The following is a 22,332-nucleotide window of genomic DNA, read 5'->3' on the forward strand; positions in this document are numbered from 1 at the left end:
TTTTATTTATTTATTTATTTATTTATTTATTTATTTATTTTACCCTCAGGGCAAAGCATTACAGAGGGGAGTGGGTAATACATAACACTGAAAATACAAGCAACAGCAGAGAACAATTACCAAGACATAGATAAGTTAGAATAAGTGATCAACACAATATATCATTCAATAGAAGCGGTAACAGCAGTCCGAAACAATACAGGGCCAGGAATTGTGGCAATTGAGGAAGGAAGGTGGTTCCAGTCATATGACGTGCGAGGAATAAAAGAATACGAGAATGTTTTAGTTTTGCATGTAGAAGTGCCTACCTTATGTATGTGATCTGTGCGGCGTGAAACATATGAAAGGCGAAGAAGTAACTCGTAGATAATAGACTCATGATGAAATATTTTGTGAAAAAGGCACAGGCGTGCAATTTTGCGTCGTGATGCAAGTGAAGTTAGGCCCAGGGTAGTCTTCATAGTGGTTACGCTTGTTGTACACCGAAAGTCAGAAAGAATAAACCGCGCTGATTTGTGTTGCAACATCTCCAGTAGGTCGATCAAACGACACCAGGGTCCCAGATTGATGAAGCATATTCCAGTTGTGAACGTACGAGTGTGGTATAGAGTAAAAGTTTGATGCTAGTTGGGGCTGCGTGAAAGTTGCGTTTCAGATATCCGAGCATGCGATTAGCTTTGTTAGTGATGTGCTCAATGTGCGCATGCCAGCTAAGGTTAGACGTAATATGAATTCCGAGGTACTTGTATCTTGCAACAGGATCAAGTAACACACCATTAAGAGTATATACTGGCAATTCACTATTAACACGAGAGATGCGCATAAGTTTGCACTTTTCAGCATTTAAAGTCATATTCCAAGTTTTGCACCATGTTGAGATAGCGTTAAGGTCAGACTGAATCATGTGCTTATCACTATCATTTGTTATTTGCCGAAAAAGGACGCAGTCATCGGCGAAAAGATGTACAGAAGAAGAAAGGTTACTGGGTAAGTTGTTGATAAATATAAGAAAAAGCAGGGGCCCCAAGACGGTGCCTTGGGGCACACCGGGAAAGAACAGGGTGAACGGTGGAATTAACATTGTTGACGGAAACAAATTGCTGACGATGGGTAAGGAACACTTCAAGCCATTTTAGAATGTTAGTGTCTAATCCTACCATGCGCAGCTTTAGTAACAAAAGATGATGGGAAACCTTATCAAATGCCTTCGCGAAATCTAGAAAGATGCAGTCGGCGATGGAGCGGCAGTCTAAAATTGCATGAAGTTTGTGCATGAATAAGAGTAGCGGTGTTTCGCATGAATAGGACTTCCTAAAACCGTGCTGAGAAGGATGAAAAAACGAGTTTGATTCAAGGAAAGTGACAATATGTGAAAAGAGTATGTGCTCTAAGAGTTTGCATGGGATGCTGGTAATAGATATGGGCCGGTAGTTAAAAGGCGAGTGTTTATTACCAGATTTATGTACAGGAACCACCTTACCTATCTTCCAATCGGCTGGTAGTTCACCGTTTTCCAATGATTGCTGAAATATTTTAGTTAAGGCAAGTGATGAATACATTTTAGTACTTTTCAGGAACTTTGTAGTAATGCAATCGACACCAGCACTGGAAGATATGTTAAGATTGTCAATAATTTTAGCTATACCATCAGGATGGATGACTACAGGGTACATTGGGAGGAAGTTGCTATGATCAAGTTGAGGGAAATCCGTAGTTTCACCATTTGAAAAAAAGCTTGAAAAAACATCGTTCAGTACATTTGCACAGGCAGTATCGGATATAGGTTCGTCACTTGAATTCGTTTGTATTATTCTAGACATTTCAGGGGGGTTAATGACGCTCCAAAATTTTCTTGAGTTATTGAGCAACATACCCGGTAGAGTGTTATTCTGGTAATTTTCTTTAGCGTTCATGACCGCAAAATTGTAAGTAAGCTGCAGACCGATAATGGGACCAATGATGTTCAGTGCGTGATTCTTTAGCTGAACGGAAGAAGCGTTTCTTATGGTTAGACAAGCGCTTAAGATGCGCGTTATACCATGGCGCATGCAGGTGATAAGTTATTACGCGAGTGGGTATGAAACGGCTGGTGAGATCTAAGATTTTGTTCTTGAATAAGAGCCAGTTTGCGTTCACTGATCGCGAGTCTAATTTGTCGAAAAAGGTGGCCAGGAAAGAGCCTAGTTCATTATTAACTTTGTTGAAGTCTGCGGGATGATACATGCATATTATTTTAGTGTGACTAGCAGATTTTTGTATGGGAATGTTTACAGAAAAATTTAGCAAAGAATGGTCGCTTAACTGGGGCATGTAGGTTATTTCTGAACACAGTTCTGGGCATGTTGTTTGTACGAGGTCTAATGTACTTCTTGTAACTTCAGTAATTCTTGTAGGCTGAGTAACAATTTGGGTAAGATTGAACAGTGAACATAAATTAGTGAATTCCTTGCATAGCGCCGAAGAGGAGGATGGTTGCACCGAGGACCAATTGATACCGGAAAGTTAAAATCACCCAATAGAAAGATAGATGACGAGGGGTAACGCGTTACTATGACATTAATGGTATCGTGAAGCTCTGCAACAAATGTAGGAGAGGCGTTAGGCGGTCGGTAGCATGCGCCTAGGATTATTCTGCGGTAGCCTAGTTGAAGAGATACCCATATAATTTCGATGCTTGACGTTATGTAAAGAGAATATGACTCTATTTTTTTACTAACTGCTATTAGTACGCCGCCACCTTGCCGATCTTTCCTGTCACAACGATAGAAGTGGAACTGATTTGATGAATCGAATATCTCAGAATCGCGTATGTATTCGTGCAGCCAAGTTTCAGTTAGGATGACGATGTCAGCGGAACACGCATTTATGGCAGAGGAGAGTTCAGTACGTCTTTTGATGACACTTCGGATATTAGTAAATAAAACTGATGTTTCAGTTGCGCTTAAACAACGGCCACTGCCCCTCGGTAACTGTTAGGCAGATTTACAAGAGCTAGATGCAGCGGGGAGAGGCGAAGGCGTGCGCTGGGTCACCGGCTTGGTGCGTTCTGCGGTAATCTCAAATGTTTTATCGTTTACAGGGTCATACATGTAGGATCTGTCGTTTACGACCAACTTATTGTATTTTAGCTTAAAAGATGGGGAGCCGGGCAGTGATTTGGCGAAGCCAATAAGTTTTTTGCGTGCTTGGCGTGTGGCAAACGAGTAATCTTCTGCCACTTGAATGTCCTCTTCTTTTATGTCTTTTTTACACTTCAGAATTCTTTCTCTGGTTTTGAAGTTGTTGAACTTCACAATCACCGGACTGCATCCAGAATCAGAATACCGCCCTAATCGATGAGCCCTATCTATGTCATTCGGCGAGAGTTCGGGGTCAACGTATTTTGACAGGACATTTAGATGTTTTGTTCCGTTTCATCCCATGTTTCATGGGCATTCTTATCGGCGATACCATGAAAAATTAAATTATTTCTACGACTCTGGTCTTCTAATTCAGGAATTCGTGCCTGCAGCAGTTGATTTTGTTTGCGAATATCAAGAGCAGTGCATTCGAGGTCCTGTTTTACTCCGTCAATTGCTTCAAGTGAGTGTTCAACTGTCGTAAGCCTGGAATTCATATTTGCGAGAGCTGAATTAATACTCTGCTGTCCGCTCCGTAGTTCTTCCATGGTTTTCTTTATATCTCCGTTACTTGCTGAAAGCGCGACTGACTGTGCCTGCAATTCCTTCAAGATACGGATACGAAGTATTTCCATGTTCTGCTCCGATTGTGTTAATATGACATTAGCGGCACTGTTGCTTTCCTCGCTCGAGGTGTCTGTGCTCGAAGCACCGCCGATAATTTTGGTACGCGTGTGAGAAGGACCTGGATTTACTTCCACATCTCCCGACAATAGCAAAAGAAGACAGCTGTTGAAGCATTCAGTCAACAAGCTCAAAAACACCCGTGGGCACGGGAGCAGCAGTAAGCATCGATTGTCACTTTTCTTAGCATTCAAAGGAATGTGGTTACGCACCTGGATGGCAAACAAAGGCGGTCTGTTAGTCATTGTCGCTGCGACGCTGCTCACGTGCCCACTGAAGCGGTCCCACTGATACCAGCGCTTAAATACTGGCGTTGAACTTGCTGTCGATGACCATGCCGCAGCTCTGGAGTGGAAAGGACTGTTCACAAATCTTTAGGGCGCCGCCTGATGAACGAACGGAGGCAATTGACAGGAGGCAAACTGCGTCACTTGGTGCAAAGAAGCACTGTCACAGGCAGGATGGCAGATACTGTAGATGCCGTGCGCCACAAGTGGAAGCAGCACCTGGATGGCAAACAAAGGCGGTCTGTTAGTCATTGTCGCTGCGACGCTGCTCACATGCCCACTTTACTCCATTACTCCATTACTGAGAGAGAATGTCTCGCGCTCGTATGGGCGGTCGCGAAATTCCGGCCGTACCTTTTCGGTCGGAGCTTCTGGGTCGTAACCGATCATCACTCCCTCTGCTGGCTCTCCTCTTTGAAAGACCCAACTGGACGACTTGCACGTTGGGCATCACGTCTACAGGAATGTACATTTTCTATTACAGTCAACGACTGAATTTTTGGACGCCCAAATTTTCGGACATGCCTGATATTTCGGACGTGTTCGCGGCACCGCCACGAGCCCCATAAAATCAATGTATAAGGACACCTGAAGTTTTGGACACTCGAACCCCCCGCCGTCCAATTTTCCGGACTTTTCGATGCGACGGAAGGTCCTTTGGCGCCTTGCGCAGCGCCCTTGCAAAGGAAATCGACTTGCAGCCGAAGCATATCACCGCTTTGAACCACAACTAGCCGAATCTAGCCGTCACACACACCGATTTGGTCTGGCCATGCTGGCTATATTATCGCCGCACTTCCGCCTCCGGCGGAGTTTCCGGAGCGGCGCCATTTCGTTTGTTTGCGCAGGCCATGTTTTGGCTAGCGTGGTGTGTGGTTGTGCTGTTGTGTCAAGTGTGTTCTGCGACGCTAAGCCTAGGTGCATCGATGCTCGTCAGCAAACTCCACTGTTCGCAACTTCAGGATTTCGCTTGCCTTCGATGGCCCCCACTCCGTCTCCGTCGTCCTCGCCGATGGCAGCGAAGCGCGGAAAGCAGTACCGTCGGTTAACGATGGAAAAGAAAGCTGCCGTTATTAAGCAAGTCGTGAGCGGCCGATCGCAGGCTGACGTGAGCAAGGAGTTCGGCATCGGCTCCGCTCTGCTGGTGTTTCCATACCCGCGGAAATAACTTTTGAACAGTTTGTTGACGCTGACAACGAGCTCGACTTCTGCGCAGAACTGACTGACGAGGAAATAGTCCGTCAGGTTGTGGGGGATTCAGAAGACTCCGATGTTGAAAATGAGGAGCCAATGCCTGCGCCGCCTACAAGCGCCGAGTTGATGCGAGCACTGTTGACTCTTTCATCGGTGTACAGTGCTGACATGACCCTTGCTCAGATCGAGGTGAATATGATCGCATGCAACCGGAACTCCGTCCAAACAACAACCAACAAGTTCTTCAAGCCACTGCAGCAATAACACCGGCGGCCCGACGATGCACATGTACATAATAAACCGGCAGTCGGCTACATACAGTTTTTGAACGCCTCTTTTTATAGCCACTTCACTGATGCTTTGGCAGGGTTTCGGAAGCCTGGTACTTCACCCTTTACCTCTATATCCGAGAAAAAAAGAAAAAATGCATTTTTTGCATTCATTCATTTTTTTCGGACTGCCTGAATTTTCGGACGTTTTTACGTTCCCTAGAGGGTCCGAAAAATCGGTCCTTGACTGTATGTATAAGTCGGGGCGCCTGCATAAAGACGCTGGCTGCCTGTCCCGCAATCCCGCGGATCAACCAGACGATACCGATGCAGACTCGGACATCAGTGTTCTATCCATCTCCGGCTTCCTCCATATTGGCCACGAGCAGCGCAAAGACCTTGTTATTCAAACACTTATGGAACGCCTAAGCTCCTTGCCCAATGACCCGTCCCTCCGGATGTTCACCTTGCGCGATGGAACTTTATACCGTCATAGCGTTCGTCCTGACGGCCCGGAGCTCCTCCTAGTCGTTCCCAAGCATCTTCGACTAGCCGTTCTCCAGCAACTTCACGACGCTCCTACTGCTGAACATCTGGGCATCACTCGTACATACGACCGCCTGCAGCGCTGCTTGTTCTGGCCCGGCATTTATCGCTCTGTGCGCCATTATGTCGCTTCTTGTGGCCTGTGTCAGCGCCGGAAGACGCCTGCTATGCCTCCCGCTGGTTTGCTTCAACCAGTTGATATCCCCACAGAGCCTTTCTGTTGTGTGGGCCTAGACCTCCTTGGCCCCTTTCCAATTTCTATCAAAGGCAACAAATGGATTGCTGTAGCAACCGATTATGCCACGAGATATGCCATCGCACGAGCGCTACCAACCAGCTGCGCTAGAGATGTCGCCAACTTCTTACTATACGACGTCATCCTGCACCACGGCGCCCCTCGCCAGTTGCTGACGGAGTGCGGCCGCTACTTTTTATCGAAGGTCGTCAATGACCAGCTCCGCTCCTGCTCTACAGAACACCAGATTGCTACCGTGTACCACCCTCAAACGAACGGCCTCACCGAGCGACTCAACCGCACGCTAACTGAAATGCTGGCCATGTACGTTTCAGACGATCACCGTGACTGGGACGTCGCTTTACCATACATCACTTTCGCATACAACTTGTCCCGTCTCGACACTGCCGGATTTTCACCATTTTACCTTTTGTATGGCCGCGACCCCACCTTGCCCTTTGACACGTTGCTACCTTCCGCAGTACAATCACCCAGAACTGGTCACGCTCGCGATGCTATTGGCTTAGCCGCCCAGGCCCGAGATGTCGCCCGTCATCGCCTCACAGTCTCGCAAGCTTCTCAAAAGTGACGCTACGACCTTCAGCACCGAGACTACCATTTTTCACCTGGTTCCCTTGTCCTTCTCTGGACGCCTTCACGTCGCTTCGGCTTGTTGGAAAAACTACTTTCCAGGTATTCCGGTCCGTACCAGATCTTACGCCAACTGTCCGACATGACATACGAGATCGCCCCAGTCGGTCAGCCTTCAGTGCATCGCAACGTCACCAGCGATGTTGTTCACGTCGCCAGGCTTAAGCCCTATGTCCCCCTATTAAGTGAGGATCTATAACTTTCACCGGGACGGAGCTACTCCACCGGGAGGGTGATGTTATGGTGAAGGGAACGAATAAGTTGAATTGAACTAGACGAAGACGAAGTCTGGCAGTTGCCTGAACGCCATATACGCCAGTTGTAAATATACGTTATTTTACACTCGTGGGCCTACTTTCTTCCTGCAACAGTATCATTCCTGGCCACGTGGTTTCTCGGCCTCGTTTGACTCACCGCTGAAGTGGAAGATGACTGGCCCGCTTGCTGATAATTGGCAATGCATGACGTTGCCGGTGAAAAGAAAGCGCACAGCTATAGATTTGGAAACTAAGTGCTTCTAACCGATGAGGCGGTCATCGCAAACATGCTTGCATCGAATAGCGACGGCGACGACGGCAGCGATGACGCAGTAGGGCAGGCAGGCTGCCTCAACGTTGTCCTCACAGGAGGCCCGCCAGATGATTCAGTCCCTTCGGGGCTTCGTTTTTGCAAGGAACCTTCCGCTGCACTACATGGAGCACCTGGATACCTTGGAGAAATATGTTGGAAAGGCTGACGGACATAGGGTTTTCGCGTGCAATGCATTGCGACGTACGTGGTGAGACGCTTATGACAATCTTGCCTCAGCGTTTCTTCTGGATTTCTCAAGCTGACAGGCTGCCACGGTAACCTCCTCGCATTTTTTAAAAGGCCCCTTTTGGGCTCACCAAAGCGCTGCCTCGGCGGTGCTTGCATATCGCTTGCCACCCATGACCCCTCTTTGCAGTTATAGCAGTGCTATTCTTTAAAGCCGACAGCTGCGGTTTGTTACACGTGATCGGAGCGCCCAGGAAGCAGTTAAATGAGGGAGCACAATCGACAGCCAGATGGAGGAAGGTGGTAGGGATATAGTGGGGAGGGGCACTGGCCTCCCCGCCATTATAGTTTGCTAAGATCAGCTCTGCAATCCCCGTTTTGATTTTTTTCATGCAACCCGGTTTTAACAATTACTGGTTACAACAATGGAATTTTCGTGGCATTTGAATATTGTTATAAGTTGGTTCGACTGTATAAATGTTCTTAAGAGGAAGCTTTAGCTCGGGCCCAACTCCGACGCGGCCTATTCAAATACATGTAAAACGCAAAAACGTTTTTATGAGATAACCCCTGGACCGATTTTGATGAAATTTGTTGCATTTGAAAGAGAAAGTTAAATTCTAGTGACTGTTGGAAGCGGAATTTCGATTTAGGGCTTGAATTTTCTTAAAAGGATTTTCAAATATTTGACCGTTTGAAAAAAATAGAAGCACGAAGTTTACAAGTTGATAGCTATGCATCAAGAACTGATATCGTGGTTCTGTAAACGGCATCCATTAGATCATTCAAAGCGGACAAATTCAATATGTCATCTTACATCTTACATGAATTTGTTACATTGGTTACAACGGTTTTACAAAAGTTGTATTTCCCTATGATTAAATTTTTTTATATTCATGTGTAACATATCAATTTTGTCCGCTATGGATGTACTTTTAGATGCAATTCACAGAATTGTATTATCATTCTTAGTGGTTGAGTTACAGAGTTGTAAACTTGATAGTTTCATTTTTTGAAAATTTTTGATTTTCGCCAATTTTTAATAAAAGATTGGCGACCTAACTCAAAAATTCGAAACCAACAGTCACTAGATTTTAAGTTTTTCTTTTAAATGCAACAAACCTCGTCAAATTTGGTGCAGTGGTTGCCGAGAAAAACGAATTCTCCTTTTACATGTATTTTGATAGGAGCACTCGAGCTAAAGCTTCCTCTTAAGGCACACAGTCAGGTTTACTAAAATTTAATTGATGACACAATTCAGCTTTATGTTGACCAGAGCAAAAAGTTCAGTGGGTTAGTAAGTTTGCATGGTGACAGATGAACAGTGCAAAGGACATGGACTTTGAAAATAAATGGACTTAACAAGCACTGTTCTAATTCCACATCCTTCTTTGTGCTGTTTATCTATTGCCATTTCTGTTGCTAATTTCTTAACATCTGTGTTATTTTTGGTTGTATTTACATGTGGCTCATACTTTTTTAGGATGCTGATGTGCAGCGCTTGGCCAATGGTGTATGCTGTGCATTACATCTGTTGAGCCATGCTTTGCATGCTGTGAGTGATCTCCACGTAAATGTGGGTGCCAGGCCACGTATGCTGCGTGCTCGCCTTCTGGGACCCAGTCAGGCTGGCAGCATCTTTCACACTAGCATGCCATTCCAAGTGAGTATGGAACATCATGCTGCTTTCCTTCTTGCTTCCAAGTGTTGCATTTCATTCCTGGTTTTATCTGTGCTGTTACTAATTCCAAGTTTGCATACTCAGTCCTTGGCCACAATTTTTATTGGGATATAACGCAAGAAAAGAGATTTCATGTATCTTGTTGAAAATTGTATACTGAATGTTTCAAATTGTTCAGTCCTTCAGTAGAGTGCGTGATTTGGATACTCAAGCGACTTGCATACACAAGAACCCCATCTGTGCTTAGGTCTTGCGTTTGTTGACACAACCTAAATGCAACTGTTTGCATTTCCTAATTTAACACTCTATGAGTGCTTGCATTTTTCTGCTAGGAATGAAAAAAAAAGCATTCTATTATCATTTCCAGTTATGGACTAGAGGTTTCAGTTATTCTGATCTAGTCTTGGCACCAGCAACTGTTTGTGAAATATTGCTGAAAGTATGTAGAGCAAAGAAAATTTGTTTATAAGCTGGCTAATATGTATTGCGGCCATGTTGATGTCTGTTGTGCTTGGTTTTATTTTTCCAGAGCCAAATAAATATTGGTGCCGCACAGTCCCCTTCAACCGAATCTGTTCCTACCACAAGAATATCTTCTGGCACCACCACCACAAGTGCTACATCTACATCTACACAGGCAGTAAATCATTGCATTTTAATATATTTTTTGTTTTCTTCAAGTGCAATACAATAAAGCCCTGCTAACTCGAAGATATAAAAACGAGACAAAATTTCAAGATAAGCGACATCATGAAATTAAAAACCCGCTGGCTGCGCCTAGACCACATGGTACCTTTACAAATCCGCCAGTATCGTCACCATTCGCTGTCGCGTGCATCGGCACTGGACACATCGGTGTCTATGGGCAATGGTATTAGTGGCACTATGCCAGGACAGCATGCTTGCAGAGTCGAGATGATTGATCCTAATGCAATATTTTAGAGCCAGTCATCTGAGCATAACCAGTTCGAGACATTAAAAAGGCTGATGCTTCTACTTTTTACATCGCAATGAATTCTGGACAATTTAACTTTGAAAACTGAAGCTGAACTGCGGAAAATGCAATTGTCGCACGTTTAGCAGTTGCCTAAAAATGACTCGGCATTTACGCCTCACTGTCACGCGAGCAAAAAGTGAGCATCTTTATCAAGCTGTGATCTCACTGAACCACTGTGGGCTTGCATACTGGCTTCTTTATGCTGCAGCGTGCGGGCTGATGGCGTGCCTGCTCAAAAACGCTGATCATCTTACTCAAGGTCACGACTAACTCTTTCCGTACCATAGGGAAAGTAGGTGTTTTTTGTAGGTTACGTCAGATTTTTTTCTTTTTTCTGACCACAGGGAAAGTAGGTGTTTTTTGTAGGTTACGTCAGATTTCTTTTTTTTTTTCTGAAGGAACTACGGCACTCAACAAAAAGCAGAATGAATGCACTTTTCATGCATAAAAGTTATATTAACGAGATGTATGTCATAATCAAGATTGTGAGATCACATTGAACAAAGTTTGTAAAGACACGCTTGTATCTACAGTGGAATCTCGATGATACGAATCTCACGGGGTCATGAAAAATATTCGTATTAGCTGAAATTCATATCATCGAAACAATTAAAACTAGCTAAATTAAAGAGTCAGAGGTGAACTCACTCAGGCACACGTACGTAAAAAGCATTTATTTCTTAAAGAAAAAGTCTCAAATGTCCTTCTGCCTCTTTTTCTTTGTCAGGTCACTTAGCAGACTTTGTTCAAATCCATAAAAACGCGTGGATAATTTCATCCGCGGCCATAGCACGCCTCAGAACTTCGAGCGCGTGCAGCGTTTCAGCTGATGGTGGTGGACCTTCGCCGTCGCGTACGTCCAGCACAAAGAACGCGGTCCGAAGCACAGCAGCTATTCTGTTTGATGGCACGTGGAAAAGGAGGAAAAGCACAAAAGTAACAAAAGCGCCACCACTTCAAACTCTTCGCGCCCAGTCGCGGCCTCTGCGCTGTCCGACGCCGCGTCCGCGCCTCCGCACCAAAAGAGAAAGGGAGAAATCGCGTGACTGCGCGCTGTTCTCTTTCACGGCCGTTGGTATGGCAGCGTTTATTAAGGCGAAAGCTTTGGCTCATGCTCGCGGTCGCGTCCGTCCGTGCGCTGGAATCGCGCCAACTATGGCCTCTCCTCCGCACAGCGGCGCAACCTCCTCCCCTCCTTAGCAACCGGCACGACGGTGGGGGCGCCACTGTGCATAGCGACTGCGACGTCACACAGTAGCGGTAGTATGAGAGCGCACGCGTCGGCCGTGCGTCGGCAGTAGCAGCTGCACCGGCACTCCTTCGCCAGACGTCTCATTGCAGTCGGGTGAATGAGACGCATGGCTCCGAAGCGGCCCAGTGATTCCGCGCCAAGCGGTTCGGGGAAGTGGCAGCACACGCCTAATTCCCCCAACACCGAATGCCAGAAGGACAAGGAGTGAATGCGCATGCGACAACCGAACATGTCGCCAGATGCGAAAGCAAGGGAGGCCGAACGGAAACGCCAGCTGCGACTGATTAGATCGCCGGGTTTCAAAGGCAGGGAAGCAGAATGAAAGCGGCAGCAGCGACAGGCGATATCGCCAAACACTAAAGCGAATTAATTGGAGCGCAGATGGCAGCAGCAACTGGCTATGTCACCGAACAGCAAAGCCACGGAAACGGAGCGCAGACGGCGGCAGCGTCTGGCTTTCGCCAAGCGCACTTTAAAATTTCCAGTGTCTTCGGTAATTTTCGTATCAACCGACGCGGGTCGAAAATTGATTCGTAACAACCGTTCTATAGCACGTTGCAAAGTAATGGGGCTCGGCCGGGACCACAGAAAAATTCATATCATCCGGAAATTCGTATTAGCCGTGATCATATCATCAAGATTCCACTGTATTAAGAAAAACATGTAACAAAAATTATGAGATATAAAAAAATGTATTGGCGTCTAATAGGCACCATCTCCAAAAAAATTAAAATTTTTAATTGAACAGGTATTTCACTACAAAAATTTAACTGCAAACACTACAGTTGGGCATGCCGAGCAATGGCCGCAGATTTTCCGGGCTGCCTTTTGTCGTCGTCGCTCTCAGAGTCAAAGTCCCACGAAAAGGCAGCATCCTCAGAATCGCTGCTGCTCAGTTCATTGATTAAATAAGTTGGAAACGCAGCAGTATCGCAAGATCTGCAATCTTTCAAAGCACGCGCGCCGCTCCTGGAGGTGGCTATTTTTGCTTTCTGCTTTGACGATCATGAAAACTTCGGAGCATGTTCAAAAATTACTGCCTGGAGAGGAAAGTGAACTGCTTAGAAAACAAAATAGTTCTCCTTCACATCCGATAGAGCAGTGTGTCTGTGAGTGGCACGAAAAGTCTCAAAACTGGCGTTTCAAACCATCGTTAATGGCTAACAATGCCCAATGGGCACGGTACGGAAAGAGTTAATCACATTGAGCAATCACATTGATGCGTCCCTAACAGTGCTCTAAATGAGAGCGAGGGGGAAACTGACTTCAGTTCCCAGCTCACCACTATGTCGTGAAGTCCCAACAATGTAATCAAGTGGCAGCGAACAGCCAGGCAAGAGGAAGTGAGTGGTGATAGAAAGGGCCCGGTGCGGCGTGCGGCGTCTAGCTCAGCTAATGAGCTACGGATGGGTAAACAATGAGTGCAAGCAACACTGCCGACGTGGCCTGGTGCCTTTTCCCTGGTATTTTTGAAGTCGAGATTTTGAGATATCCGGAGTGGGATGCAAAAACTTATTGAGATAAGGGAAAAAATCCCCGCAGGGGTGTCTGCGTCAGCGGGCGTTTGGTGTGTTGCGACGCCACGTACCCGAGCACACGAGGGTTGGACCTTCCCGTGTGTAGCCGTGCGCGGCTTAGCCGTGTCTGGGGAAAGGGGGGATCCTGGGGGTTGAGCTGATGCTGGGTGTTTGGACCGTTAAGGCCCCACGGCGGAGGCAACACACCTCTTCGGCCTCGGCTTTACATAGACGGCACCTCCAGACTGACCTACCTGGAGGAAATCGGCAGTCGCCTTTTCCTGTCCTCCTCTCCAATCTTCGTCTTTCGCTCCCACTTTTCCATCTTTCCTGTCTTCGGTTCATTTCTTTTAACTTCCTATTTCCTGGCAGCAAGGATTAACCTTGTGTAATATATCTAGTCTTGGGTATATATATATTAGGTTATAGTGGGAACGTACGGCTGGCGTACGCAGAATAGAATTTTTCTAATCCTGTGACGGTCCCCAGGTTGGGCTCCGAGGTAGGCGGCGGGCATCCCTGCCGAACACAGTAATCCTATATATGGCTTCAAATTTTCCCACACTCCCTGATCGCTCCCTGAAGAGGGGGCGCACCGATGAAACCTTCAACTTTCTGATGAAACCAAAAGAAATATTTCCCAAATAACACGTAATACATAGTCAACATGAAACCAAGACAGTCCGTACAATATCCCCATTTGTGGTTGCAAAATGTGACAGAAGCAATCAGCTCTGGTTACAAAGTAACTAAGATGGGAAGCGGCAACCTTCTTTTGGAAGTGCGTGACAAGCTTCAATACAGCAAACTGACTAAACTTGTTGCGTTTGGTGACATTCCTGTCTCTGTGGGCCCCCCACCGGTCAATCAACACTGTGCGTGGTGCCATTTCTGATGACGACCTCCTTGAACTCAGTGAAAGCGAGCTGTTGGATGGATGGCAAGACCAAAACGTTGTAAAGGTGCAACGAATTAAGTTAAGACGCGATGACAAGGAAATCCCAACAAAGCATGTAATAATAACGTTTGGAACAAGTGAACTGCCTGATTCGATAGAGACCGGATATTGTAAACTTCGCGTACAACCATACATCCCCAAACCGCGCCGATGCTTCAAGTGTCAGCGTTGATAAAGGTCAGTTGATAAAGGTATCGCCTGCCAACATTTACATCTGCAAACACCCCTTGAGGCAGTGGTAATCAGAGCCATGCTATTTGATAAGTTAGTAACAGTTAACTCTGTACATCCCTCCATGCCATCAACTTTCCACAACAGAATTCCAGAGCTTTATCGCAGAACTCCCCAAACCTTACATTGTAGTAGGTGATTTAAACGCATATAACACCCTCTGGGGAGATTCTCGTTGTGATACGAGAGGGCGCTTATTAGAAAAGTTCCTTTTATCCTCCAATGCATGCTTACTAAACAAGAAAGAACCCACATTCTACAGCGTGGCGAACAAAACGTTCTCATCCATTGACTTAAGTATAACGTCAAGTACACTAGTTCCATACCTGGAGTGGGACGTGATCAAAAATCCATATGGGAGTGACCATTTCCCAATTCTCTTAAAGTTAACAAAAGGCGATAAGTGTTCCCCACATCTGCCACATTGGAAGGTCGACTGTGCTGACTGGAAATGATACAGAGAGCTGACACATTTGACCTGGGATGACATCTGTACTCTCTCAATCGATGATAGAGTATCATATTTGACGGCATTTAGAACTGATGCTGCATCAATATGTATCCCTCAAACAAATGGATCACCCTCTAAACTGTGTATTCCTTGGTGGAATGAGCAGTGTAAGGAAGCCTGCAAAAAACAAAATAAGGCTTGGAGTCGCCTTCGCGACTGCCCAATTACCGAGAACTTGATGAGCTTCAAAAAAATAAAATGAGAAGGTAGAAGAACGTGCCGCCTTGCCAAAAGGGAAAGCTGGCAAAATGTATCTCTAGTATTAATTTTTATACAGGCGAAAGAAAAGCCTGGAACAGGGTAAACAAAATAAAAGGCCACGAAACTCATCCTCTACCATTGGTAAATACACAAGGAGAGACACTCATTGACCAAGCAGACTCTCTAGGGGTACATTTTGAAATGATTTCTAGCTCATCCCACTATTCAGATACATTTCTGAGATACCGGCAACAAGCGGAACGACTGCCTCTGGGTCGGAAAGGAAATAGCAACCAACCTTACAACCGCCCATTTAGCATGGCGGAATTTCAGGCTGCGCTCAATGGCTGTAACAAATCCGCTCCAGGAAGTGACAGAATATTGTATATAATGATCAAACACCTGCACTCTGAAACCCACAAAACACTACTGTCACTCTTCAACTCTGTGTACTCTGCCGGCTACATTCCATCCGCATGGAAGGAAGCAATAATTATTCCAATACTAAAAGACGGCAAGGACCCAACTTCAGTCAACAGCTATAGGCCTATAGCGTTGACAAGTTGCCTATGTAAACTCTTTGAAAAAATGGTTAACCAGCGTTTCCTTCATTTTCTTGAAAGTAACAAACTATTAGATTCCCTACAGTGTGGTTTCAGAGAAGGTAGATCCACAACTGATCACCTTGTCCGCATCGAGACGAATAATTACGATGCTTTTGTGCATAAGCAGTTCTTTTTGTCAGTATTTATTGACATGGAGAAGGCTTACGACACCACGTGGCGGTTCGGAATTCTCCGTGACCTGGCCGAAATTGGAGTCCGAGGTAATTTGCTGAATGTCATCCAAAGTTACCTGTCTAACCGCACGTTCCGCGTCCGAATTGGTAATGTGCTATCTCGTCTATTTACGCAGGAAACAGGTGTACCACAAGGTGGCGTGCTTAGCTGCACTCTATTCGTTATAAAAATGAACTCACTTTACACTATCATACCACGTACAATGTTTTATTCTGTGTATGTAGATGACGTACAAATAGATTTTTAAATCGTGTAGTCTTTCCATCTGTGAGCGACATGTACAGCTTGGTCTAAACAAATTGTCAATGTGGGCTGACGAGAATGAGTTTAAATTAAACCCACAAAAAAGCATGTGTGTTCTTTTCTCGAACAAAAGAGGTATATTACCTGAACCCGCTATTTATCTTAATCGACAACAGCTCCCAGTGAGCCATGAACATAAATTTTTGGGCCTCATAGTAGACACTAAATTAACATTTATCCCCCACTTGAAATATCTGAAGGTGAAGTGCATGAAGACAATGAATCTTCTAAAGCTCTTGTCCCGTACATCCTGGGGAAGTGACAGAAGATGCCTTTTGAGCCTGTATAAAAGTCTGATAAGGTCATGTCTTGACTATGGTGCTATAGTGTGTAGCTCTGCTACGCCTAGTGCCTTGAAGATGTTAGATTCGATTCACCACTTGGGTATCTGTCTTGCTACAGGTGCCTTCAGGACTAGTCCTGTAGAGAGCCTGTATGCTGAATCCAACGAATGGTCTCTTCATCTGCAAAGAGCATATTTATCTTTCTCTTACGCTTTGAAAGTTAAATCAGATATTCAGCATCCATGTCATTTTGCAATTAGCGACTTGTCCACTGCCAGGCTATTCCGTAACCGCCCAGCCATCAGGCCTCCTCTGTCCCTCCGAGTGGAAGCACTGTCAAAAGAAACAGGCATCCCTTTTCTAGAAAATATCCCAATGGCTCCTACTCGGTTCCCACCGCCTTGGGAGTGGCAAACTATTCAATGTGACATATCTTTCTTAGAAATATCGAAACGAGCGCCTGAGGCTCACATACAATCACATTTTCTTGAACTAAAAGAGAAGTATTCCTGTGCTGAATTTTACACGGATGCTTCGAAGTCTGCTGATGGTGTTGTTTACGCAGCTCTTGGACCATCATTTTCAATATCTGGGTCACTAAACCCATACACAAGCATCTTTACAGCGGAAGCATACGCTATACTCTCGGCTATTAAACACATCAGGCTCACAAACGTCGCTAAGGCTGTTCTCTTCACAGACTTATTAAGTGTCGTGAGAGCACTAATTAGTTCACAAAAACATAAAAATTCAGTTTTGAATGAGCTGTATAACTTATTGTGCGCCCTCTATATGTGCAATCAAGTGATTGTCATATGCTGGGTACCCGGTCACAAAGGTATAAAAGGGAACGAAGCAGCTGACGAAAGCGCTACATCAGTAACTTTTAGCGACAGAGATGGAAATATTCCGATCCCTACCACAGACCTAAAGCCTTTTCTACGCCATAAATTAAGGAATCATTGGCAAGGCAAGTGGGATACACAAGTAATGAATAAGCTTCACATAATAAAACAAAAACTGGGGAACTGGATAAGTGGGAAAACAGCACGTTACAAGGAAGTAATTCTTTGCCGATTAAAGATAGGCCACACATACGGTACTCACTCTTATCTCTTGACTGGAGGCGATCCCCCGACTTGTAGTAAGTGCGGCAGTAGTCTGACAGTATTCCATGTTCCTATTCAGTGCCCTGCAATAGAAACAGAGAGGAAAAAGTATTTTCCTTCTGCATATCATGAAAATACACCTCTTCACCCTGCATTTTTTCTTAGTGATGAACCACTTTTTAACATGAAATAAGTCTGTTTTTATTGGAAACAGATACTCTCAAAATCATTTGGACAGGTAATTTTTAGCACACGACTAAGTCCTTCTAATAAAAGGGCTCTCTTGAGGTTCTACTATCACTGTTATGCATTGTCTTGTTCCATCATGTTTTTTAATGAAACCCAATCGCCATCGTCCATGCCCTAATCAGTGTCATCATTTTAGTACCTATTTATTTTGCGCCATTTACAGCGACAGTTTTTAGGCCTTTTTACAGCCATGTCACATTTACCATGATGAATCCACTGTCCACTGCATTCACAATACATTGTTAAAATTACCTTTTGGCATGGCGCTCTTTGGCCATACTTGGCCCTTGCGCCATTAAACACCACATATCATCGAGATAAGGGAAAAACACGCAGGTTGACACCACGGCCAGAAAAAAATTCTGACTTAGTTAACTGATATTTAGAGATATCAGAGTTCAAGTTAATAAGGGTTTACTGTATGTGGTTGCATACCGTATTTACTCAAATCTGGGCCAGCCCCCATTCTAAGCGGACCCGCAAATGTCTGAAGCCAGAAAAAATTGACTTGCCTCGAATATAGGCCGAACAAAAAGTGAGGACAGTGGTCACAAAATGAAAACAGCATTTATTTAATATGAACGTGCCGAGCTCACCCTACGTCATCATCGCTGCTAGCGTCGTACGCTTACGAACGCACGCAAGCTCACGTCTGCTTGCCTGCGCATGCGTAGACAGTGTGGCATGGCTTGTATGCATCAACACGTGGTGCGATCTCGGTGAACAGCTCTTCTGTTACCTTGCACTTATCTTCCGTATAGCTGTCATCTCATTGCGGCACACGCCTAAAGCGTTTCCTGTTGCCCGCTCAAACGACAGACGTTTTTCTCATCGATGCTGAAGTTCCGTCCGGCTTGAACGTTTGGCGATCGGCTAGTACAACTCTGCAGCTAGCACAACTTTTCGTTTGAAAGCGGCAGCATAGTGGCATCGCCTGTTTGGTGCCATTACGATAACGCCATGCTGCACGCCGATACGACAGGTCAAAATGGCGACATCGCTTGTGTACTTTAGTTGGCTACTGGTGCGGCTAGTAACGGCTGCGATACTGACATTTCTAGTTGGCGATAGCTGTGCACCATATTTATCATCGCTTGATTGCGTTACCGTGAGCTTGCTCCCCTCCCTCTCCTTCCCTTTGCTCATGCAGAAAGGCGTCACTCGTGAATCCACCATCTTTCTAATCTCACCCTTGCACACTTTCACTCCACCAGTGCGTGGGGCGTGATAGGATCTTGTCGCACTTGGACTGTATATGGAATATGATGCAGCTCCACTTCAGCGTTCGCTCTTGTCGCACAGAGGTGTGTTCGCAAGCAGCCACTTCTAATTCAATCATCTGACCATCTGCGTCCGCGGAAGTTTCCATTTATTTTCTCGGTATTCCTTTGCAGCGGCAGTGAAATTTTGTTATATTGAAATCACATACAAACACAGTTCGTATTATTGAAGTTCTAAGTAGACCCTCATTGATACGTTCCTGTTAGGTATGTTTTCCCGGCGCCAGTACTTGCAATCGGGAACACAAAAAATGACCCCATAGAGCTACGCTCATTTTTGACCGGTTCATATGCTCGCGGAAAACAATTTTTTGGCACAGACATTCAGTGTGTCGCCAAAATGTGATGATAGTTTTCCAGCCGCTAGATCCCATGTAGACAAGAAAATCTGCAAGGCGCGCACAATCGAACAGTATATAGCTGCCCGCCGCCGCAGCTTCACCGCAATACTCACCCGCCCGTCTCACCTGAAAATGCCGGCACGCACTCAGTTTCTCACTTCGGTACAAGCAAATCTTCTCTGGGGTCGTCACACGCGGCATTCACGGCTATCACCGCCAGTCTTGTGGTGATACCTAAGCATCTTCGCCTATCTGTTTCACAGTGCTTAGTGCCGTCGGAAGCGTAGCGCACGCTTTTATTAGGGGATAACCAAAATGCGACACCGTTTCCTGCTGCAGACTGCGATCGATTGTATACGTTTTCAGGTCACCATATCCCATGCGAACTAGAAAAGGCGTGAGGCGCGCGCGATCAATAATAGTATATAGCCGCCCGTCTCACGTGAAAATAAAGGTCTGTTCGATTCAGTCAAATTTCTCTGCGCCTTCTGCACCTATTTACGGTGCACTCCACTTAGACCCTCGATTCCCCGAGGTGCAGCGGTGCACCCTGCACCCCCGTGCTCAATTGAACGGGGTGCAAGGCAAGGTGCCGCCGCGGTGCAGTGCACCCTTGAACCTTGCGGCGAGTGGGTGCGGCCCAGCACACCATAACTGGCACCCCCTGCACCTTTTCGTTTGTGGTGCCATGCACCTTCTTCTGAACCGAACAAACCTTAAGTGTGCATTTTCTTATTCTGGTACCAGCAAATCTCTGCCCCGGTCATCGCACGCTGCTTTCACAGCTATTGCTGCCAAACTGATTGCGATATGCATCTTCACCTATCTGTTTTACAGTGCGTGGTGCGTAGTGCCATTGGTAGTGTTCTGCACGCTTTAGTAGGCGATAATCCAAACTCGCCGCGGTTCTCTGCTGCAGGCAGCGCAATGTGGGCATTACGTTTCGCTTCCGCGCCATCTGGCATCGCCCACCAGCTCGATTTCGTTCCAGTTGACCCTCGCCCTCTCAAAACACAGCGCATTGCGAAAACAACAAAACCTGTCTGAGGCCGCTGGGCACCACTAGCTCGACCGCCATCTCATGCCGCAACGATCTGCACGATGCTTCGCATTACATGGATGTCAACAATAGTTCAATCTACCAAAATGTTTTAGTTACTTCGAATTGTACGTTTTCCCAGTTAGTATGTTTTTTTCTCGCATTTTTTTTCCAAAATGTATGAACGTAGTTCTGCTGTACATGGTGTTCTATTGACAACAGGTTATGAAAAGTTAAATACATTGTTATATTGAGAATTTCGTTATATCGAAGTTTGACTGTATATCAAAGTAAAACTAACCGCACATAATATCAAAGCTCCTAAGACAGTGTCTGGGAATGTGAATGTGAGGCAACCTCTCATGCCTTCAGCCACCAGCTCATGGCTTTCAACTTCATGAGCTATGTTGAGATCAGCAAACAATGACAATCTGAGTACAGTGAGGGCGATACTTTTATGCCACATGGCAGTTTCTGCAGTGACTGTTTTCGTTGGTGACATGGGGTGATCAACAAGGGCAGCAGTGCCCTTGTTGACGGGCAAGGCCGGATCAGTGATGAGCCATTTAGACGCAACAAACGGGAAGCTAATACACAACTCTCTGGAAACTAAGCGCGAGTAAGGCTTCAGAGCAAAATAGCTGGGGAAATGTAACAAACAGGAATGTATCAGTGAGGCTGTACTGTGTAATTTACATATTATTGCATTGTTTTTTTTAGTTCTGCAGAGGTCCAACTCATAAATTAGTGGTATATTTCAGAGTGGTATAGAATATATCAATCTTTTTACACTTTAGATGCCCCAGTAGATACAGTTTACAGAATTCTGATATGCTTTTTATTGCTTAAACATGATGCTTCATTTCAAAAAGACATTTTCCTAGTCCAGGAATTTTTGTAAATGTATTGATGGGCTAGAAGAAAGGCTTTTTTCTGACAGTGTTATTTTTTTAATGCTACTAACCTCATCATAATTGGTTCAGTGGATGTTGAACACCATGTCCCCATTCCAATGTATTTAGATAGCACCTGCTAAGGTAAAGCTTCTTCTTAAGGGATAAGATTCTGCTTGTTTCCATCATTTAGAGGCATGTTCTTTACATTAGCATTTTTATTTGGGACAGAGTCCATAAAGCTGTTGCAGGGTGTCTACCAACCGAGAAAACCGGGAATTCTCAGGGATTTTGAGTAGTCTGGAAATACTCAGGGAAAACTCAGGGAATTTGTGCTTCTATCAGGCAAAATTAGCTGTAATTTTATTTACAAGGAACGAAAGTGGCGGTAATGCTGGCTCGAGTAACAGAGAGGAATCGTAATGAATGGTCTTTGACGTCGTGTCGTCGGCTAAAGGAGTTGCCGGTGTGCAGTTAACGACAGTCTTTCCAGACACCCTATTATTCAGACAGCTTTGCGGAACCACCACGTACCCCATTGGGTCAATGTATAAGAACGTTTGAAATTTCAGTCGTGAGAACTCTTCGGTTGCCCGATTTTCCGGACTTTTTGCTGGGACCACAAGTCCAAAATGGCATTAAACAAAGCCAACATCTCTGCCATTTTGATTACCTCGCCGCCTCGAACCGGCACACTCGCACGCGGATCCTCTGGCAGCCGCAGTCATCACCGTGGCAATGCTAGAACTGGCTGCTTCGACGTTTGCTATTCATAATCTTGCCGTTCCATGGCGTGTTTTTCATTGAAAGAATTTGTCGCTGTCAGCAATGGCACCGACTCCGCCTTTGTGATCCTTGCGATTGATTGGCTTCGAAGCTCGGAAAGCACGACGCATTGCATAATGCCAGTTCCCGAAAGTCAACTTCACCTCAATACAGGAATGT

At 45.5% G+C, this 22,332-nt stretch overlaps 1 protein-coding gene across 3 annotated transcripts in view; it reads left to right on the top strand.

The window, feature by feature from the left end:
- LOC142585952 (large proline-rich protein BAG6) overlaps positions 1-22,332 on the top strand; it is a 238,728-nt gene that overhangs the window by 89,810 nt on the left and 126,586 nt on the right. For 2 of the 3 annotated variants that reach the window (XM_075697086.1, XM_075697101.1), the window contains exons 12-13: positions 9,225-9,404; positions 9,952-10,062. In XM_075697086.1, coding sequence (XP_075553201.1) covers positions 9,225-9,404; positions 9,952-10,062 — 291 coding nt within the window. The remainder of the gene's footprint in view (positions 1-9,224; positions 9,405-9,951; positions 10,063-22,332) is intronic. The other variant, XM_075697094.1, reaches the window with a different exon arrangement.

The sequence above is a fragment of the Dermacentor variabilis genome, chromosome 1 (assembly GCF_050947875.1).
Source record: "Dermacentor variabilis isolate Ectoservices chromosome 1, ASM5094787v1, whole genome shotgun sequence".
NCBI classification, from domain to species: Eukaryota; Metazoa; Arthropoda; class Arachnida; order Ixodida; family Ixodidae; genus Dermacentor; species Dermacentor variabilis.